The 6,000-nt window shown below is 41.2% G+C and overlaps 1 protein-coding gene across 6 annotated transcripts in view; it reads left to right on the top strand.

The window, feature by feature from the left end:
• The window catches only part of LOC122563664 (dyslexia-associated protein KIAA0319-like protein), a 110,288-nt gene that overhangs the window by 27,964 nt on the left and 76,324 nt on the right, over positions 1-6,000 (top strand). For all 6 annotated transcript variants that reach the window (XM_043717703.1, XM_043717700.1, XM_043717701.1 and 3 more), the window contains 2 exons: positions 3,213-3,922; positions 4,203-4,476. In XM_043717703.1, coding sequence (XP_043573638.1) covers positions 3,213-3,922; positions 4,203-4,476 — 984 coding nt within the window. The remainder of the gene's footprint in view (positions 1-3,212; positions 3,923-4,202; positions 4,477-6,000) is intronic.

Here is a 6,000-nt window from a genome sequence, read left to right as displayed (position 1 = left end):
GTGGCTTGATAGAGGTTTATAAGATGATCAGGGGAATAGATAGAGTAGACAATCGGAGACTTTTTCCCCGGGTACAACAGAGTGTTTCAAGGGGACATAAATTTAAGGTGAAGGGTGGAAGGTATAGGGGAGAAGTCAGGGGTAGGTTCTTTACCCAGAGAGTGGTGGGGCATGGAATGCGCTGCCTGTGGGAGTGGCAGAGTCAGAATCATTGGTGACCTTTAAGCGGCAATTGGATAGGTACATGGATAGGTGCTTAAGCTAGGACAAATGTTCAGCACAACATTGTGGGCCGAAGGGCCTGTTATGTGCTGTATTGTTCTATGTTCTATGTACGTCCAGCTCTGTATACTGCTGTCCATAGAAGGTTGTTGCAATGTTGAAAGGAGACAAGAGAGAACAACCAGAATAACAATGGATTAGAATGTGAGGAAAGATTGTATAAATTGACCTTTGACTCACTGGAAAAGTGAGGGTTAAAAGGTGGAGTACATGTTATTTTTAGGATTGTAAAAGGACCAGATAACGTAATCTGTGAAAACATTGTTTAGACCTGTAAAACTGGACGGTATATTCTGTGCTTGCAGAGGTAAGTCAAAACTAATCTTTGAGAATGTTATTGCATTGAACTAGCAGTCAGCAATTGGCCTTCTTTGCCCAAGAAAAGGGTCATTGATAAGGTATAGGTGTAATAAAAATTTTTAAGACACACTATTGAGAGCTGCAAGACTAAAACAATTAAAGAATAGTGTAAAGGCAGAAACCTATACGTAGCTCATGGAGAATCTTAGGAACATGCAGCAATTACATGGTGCTACAAATATCATTTGCTTTAAAACTGTCTGTGTTTATATAACACATTTATGGAATAAAAACAGAAAATGCTAGAAATATTCAGGAAGCAGCTGTGGAATCATAGAGCTAATAGGCAACATTTTATGGGGGGGAATGGGGGAGGTGGGAGTGGCAGATTGCTCACAGCTGTGGAAGGACTGCAAACTTATCAAGTGAAAAGAAACCCACCCCAGACCTGTAATGTGCTGCATTGGGCTGGTTCATCCGGTGAAGAACGGACTTCTGTTACTCGGGGAAGCAGTCCTGCTCTCAGATTGGCTGGCAGTTTCAGCAGAGCCAAGACGTCAGTGCTGGTCAGTGCAGCCGGACCTGCAAGAGGTGGCACTAAGAAGACTCAATGAATCCCTGGAGTGAGCGAAGTTGAGGACATGGAGTATGGTTGGGGGGGGGAGTGTTTGATGGGGAAGGTGCTGAGGGGAGTTTCCATTGAGTTTACTTTGAGTTCAAATGCGTGGAGTGGTCCTTGTTCTGTATTCTCACCCCTTGTCCTTGTCCCAGGAGTATTTGATAGGGACAGTGTCATGGGAACTTTACTTTTAATTTACTTCTTGTTTAGAGAGTTGGTGGAGTCTTTCCTCTGTATTCAATCCCATGCTGTCCCTGTCCCCAGGAGTGTTTGAATGGGATAGTGTTGAGGGAACCTTACTTTCCGTTCAAAAGAATTGAGGGCTTTACTTCATATTCATCTCTGTGCTGTCCCTATACTGGGAGTGTTAGTTGGATGCTGTTCACTTTCTGTCCCAAAAGAGCAGAGTGAGCTTTACTCTACACTTAACCCCATGCTATCCCTGTTCCTGGAGTGTTTGATGGGGACGGTATGGTGGGAACTTTACTGTCCATTTACTACTTGTTTAAACTAGTAGAGTGCAAAGGGTTTGGCCATTTTTCAGGAAGGGACAAGGGGGATAGGCGATGGGTTTCTGAGAGCAGGTGGAGAGGAAGAAAGTGTGCATGACTTTGAAAGAGAGGGGTAGTTTGCCTTTGCTGTGTGAAGGGCTCCTTCCCATGCCTGCCTGCCATGCTAACTGTGTTATATCAAAGGCAGCATATTACCTGGGCTAATTGGCATGGCAACAAACTCAGTGAGCCTTTTTATTTCCATGCTCTCCTATCTACCATGTTATGGGATGGGCTTGGGGCAGTCGGAGGTTTGGGCGGGGCAATGGGAAGGTTTGGCTGGGCACTTGGCCAATGTGGTATGAACTCTCCCCATGTTGAAAACATCTCCAGTAGGGACCGGAAAATCCAACTCAATAGTTCCTGTCTAATGAAAGGTAATCGATGAGAAAGGTTAGCGCTCTTTCTCTCCACAGATGTGTATGACGTGTTTGAGCATTTCCAAAATGTTTCACCTTTCAAATTTCCAACATTTGTCATGTTTTGGTGAATTTGTGTGAATGGATTGCTTTTTAATTCCAATTTTGTCAGTACAGCATTTTTAAGATCAATTTTTATGACTTGATTCTGTTGATAAAATGTTGTTTCTAATTGCATGCTTGGAATAATTTATCTCAAAATCAAAACAACAATGATCGCCTCCATAAAACGTGTTGTTCAAGTAAAAGGGAATACTTAAAACCATTACATATTTGTTGCCATTATGAGTAATATGAGGAATTTTCCAGTAATGTTTTATGATTAACCTTGTTTAATTTGACTCTGATATAGTATGATTGCTAAAGTGTGATTCTGTTACTATCTCCAAACATCCTGTTTTGTCTTTTTTAATCCTTGGCCAACATCCCAGTGGGGTGAAGGGCCTAAGAGAGCTTAGACTCTACAGGGACCCCACTCCTTTGTCCAGCGCAAATGACATTATGTGGCTCCTTCACCCTGTAGCTCTCCAACTTTTCCTTTAATTCTGTAAACAAAGGTCTGACTCTGCAATCTTAACTTTGCTATGGATACCATTCACTACTCGTGTATTCCCCTCTTACTTGTATGTAATTACAGAAGTTAAAATATTTTTAAAACTCATCAGCCATGATCAATGTCATATTGTCTATAACTTGAATTCCACCTTCCTGTCTTCAAAGCAAACTGAAAGCTAAACAGAAAGTCACATGGTACCACACTACCCTTATCAAAGGTCACCTTATCACCCCCTCTCCCCTGCCACCCTGTTACCATGGCAATCACCCTGCTTCACCCAACATTCAGCATGGCAGGTGGTGGCAAACAGTTATTTTATGGTAATCTGAATTGTTGGATCATAGTATTCATTAAAAAAAACATATTGAGAATCTCTGGAAAAGCATCAAGTTTATATAAAAGTGGAACTGAAATATAACTATTTGTATACGAAAACTGCGATACTTCACTTTTCACTAATGCATTTCTTCCTGTGTTTAACTTAGGTGCAAGTATGGATAGCTGTAAGACCGTAGCAAGTCATAGTGGGGTGTTTGTGGAAGTTGGACTGGAAAGCCCATTTGTGGAACCAGTGGGGAAAACTGATTCCATTCACTCTTGTAGAGATGCCTGCTGTCGGAAATGCCACTGTAATGCTGCATGGCTGTTGGAGGGGAACTGCTATCTTTTAGACTGCAGACTGCAAAGAAACTGTCAGCTAAACCGAACAGGCAGATCTAACTCAATTCTCATGTTTATTCATAAACTTTCACCTTGTGGTGATGTGCACAGTCCTATGCCAAGAATTTTAAAAGAAGATTTTCATTATAAAGTTGAGCCTAGGACTTCAGATCTGACCACAATTGACAGAACTTCAGGTAAAGGCACATTGTCTGAATATTCATTGGTAGCAAAGCAAAATAATATATTCTCCAGAATAAGACGTGAGGCATCCATACCATTTAATAGTCCTGCAAAGTTGCTGCGAAGTAATGGTGGTGGTCCCTCTGATGGCAACAGGAATTTAAATCCATCTGGGCACACAGAACAGAAGAGCAAGAAGCATTTAAAACCACAACAACATTCAGACAAAGATCTGCGAACCTCTCTGAAAAGCCTTAAAGAAAATGACACTGTGAATGATCAATTTCCAAAATCTTCAGCACCCACTTCAAATGGGAAAAACTTAAAGGAGATACAGACTCTACCTCCTGAGGTAACACTTGATTTCTTTTTTCTTTGCAAATATCAGGTTCAATATGCCATATGATGCTTCTGTCTAAAGGCAAAGTTAATTTATGTTTATATTTCTGTTAATCTCTTCCAACACTAATGTTCCTGGAGCTCTATTTTTGAATGAGTAGTTTAAAAGCTTAATTTTCTAAATATGTTTTAAATATTCTTCCATTATTTGAAAGTTCACTGAAAAAACTTACACTTTTTTTGTCAAAATTAAAATCTAATTGAAGTGTTACTTTTCTCACTAATTTGTTCAGGTCCCTGAAGGAACCTCTTTGCCAAACACTGCTTCTTTGGTTGTTCCTCCTAATTCCAATTTGTCAAGTCTATCAGCCAATCAGAAATGGATGCAAGTCAATGCAACAAATGACAGTATAGTTGAGACACTGTTAGTTACCACCATTCCAACTCCACTCCTGAACACGTTGTCAGCACAAGTGAAAACTACAGCGATGGCACAAGATGTAACTCCTCCTCCTCCTCCTCCGACATCCAACACTTCAAGTGTAACTAATGTTTCAGAAAAACCAGGTGAGCTGAATTTAATGCTTGAGCTGCCATGGTTGTACAGTCACATTTAATATTCATTATTTCACTTCAGTGATATAAGAGACCAGCAGAAATAAATATCTCAACATGAATTCTTCCTTAATTAATGAATCAGAAGGCTGACTGCAAAATTCAATATCACACCTTGCCTTTCTGCTCAAGTGATAGAAGTTACTTGTACCATCACCAACTGAATGTGCTACCTCCTAGTTTTTGTCCTCTTTGATTTTAATCAGGCAAAAAATGGGTACAACCTGCTCTGCTGGAGCTGTCTGCTGAAGAAAATGTTTGTCTGAGCGTTAAAGGTGAAAAAAAATCCTGCATTCCCTAGTGTTGAAGTTATGAGCATTTGAATTAGGAGCAGGAGTTGGTCTTTTGAGTCCGCTCCACCGTTCAATAAGATCACGGTTGATCCAATTGTACTTTGAATTCCACATTCCTATCTACTCCCAATATCCTTTGATTCCTTTGAGACAAGCATTTTTCATCACCTTTTCCAAGGAAGAAGAAAAAAATTAGTTTATAGGAGAGAAATAATTCTATTGTTAAAGACGTTCCACAACCTAGTCACTGAAGCGCTTCACAGCTAACAAGTACTTTAGAGCATTTTTAGGTTTTGTTTTAAAATTCTTCGCAACTTATGCAGAGTTTGAGGAGAGCAAAATGCAAACATGTCAGACTGGTGCTGCTTTTGAGTTATAGCTATTGGAAATGCAGTAACTAATTTAACTGCCTTACATTCAGCATTGAGGTAAGTAACAGAAGGATCTGTTTTTTATGGCGATGGTTGGGGGTTGGCTGCATATTGTCTATTCCTTGCTCTTCTGGAATAGTGTAGTGGTATTTCTACATCCAGTTTGAGGGCAAACAAGACTTGGGTTTAATGTCACATAAAAAAGATACCTGCAACATTACTACAGTCTTTCAGTACCACACTTAATTAGATTAGATTACATTACAGCGTGGAAACAGGCCCTTCAGCCCAACAAGTCCACACCGGCCCGCCGAAGCGTAACCCACCCACACCCCTACATTTACCCCTTACCTAACACTACGGGCAATTTAGCACGGTCAATTCACCTGACCTGCACATCTTTGGACTGTGGGAGGAAACCGGAGCACCCGGAGGAAACCCACGCAGACACGGGGAGAATGTGCAAACTCCACACAGTCAGTCGCCTGAGGCGGGAATTGATCCGGGGTCTCTGGCGCTGTGAGGCAGCAGTGCTAACCACTGTGCCACCGTGCCGCCCAATTGATCCCTGAGATTTTGCCCCCTGGTAAAGGCTGCAGAAACTAAGGCTGCCTTGTGATTTGAGGCAGAGATGAGGAGCAATTTTCTTCCTCCAAGGGTTGTAGTCTTTGGAGCTTCCTTCCCCAATGGACATTTGAGGTGGTTTAATTGGTAATGGTAGTGCTACTATAGATCCTTCATTAACAAGACAGACCAAGGTTATCAGGAAAAAGCAGAAATGTGGATTTAAGGCCAAAATCAATGTGGCCATC

The sequence above is a fragment of the Chiloscyllium plagiosum genome, chromosome 27 (assembly GCF_004010195.1).
Source record: "Chiloscyllium plagiosum isolate BGI_BamShark_2017 chromosome 27, ASM401019v2, whole genome shotgun sequence".
Lineage (NCBI taxonomy): Eukaryota > Metazoa > Chordata > Chondrichthyes > Orectolobiformes > Hemiscylliidae > Chiloscyllium > Chiloscyllium plagiosum.
Note: the sequence above shows the minus strand (reverse complement) of the source record. Positions and strands in the feature narration are given on the sequence as shown.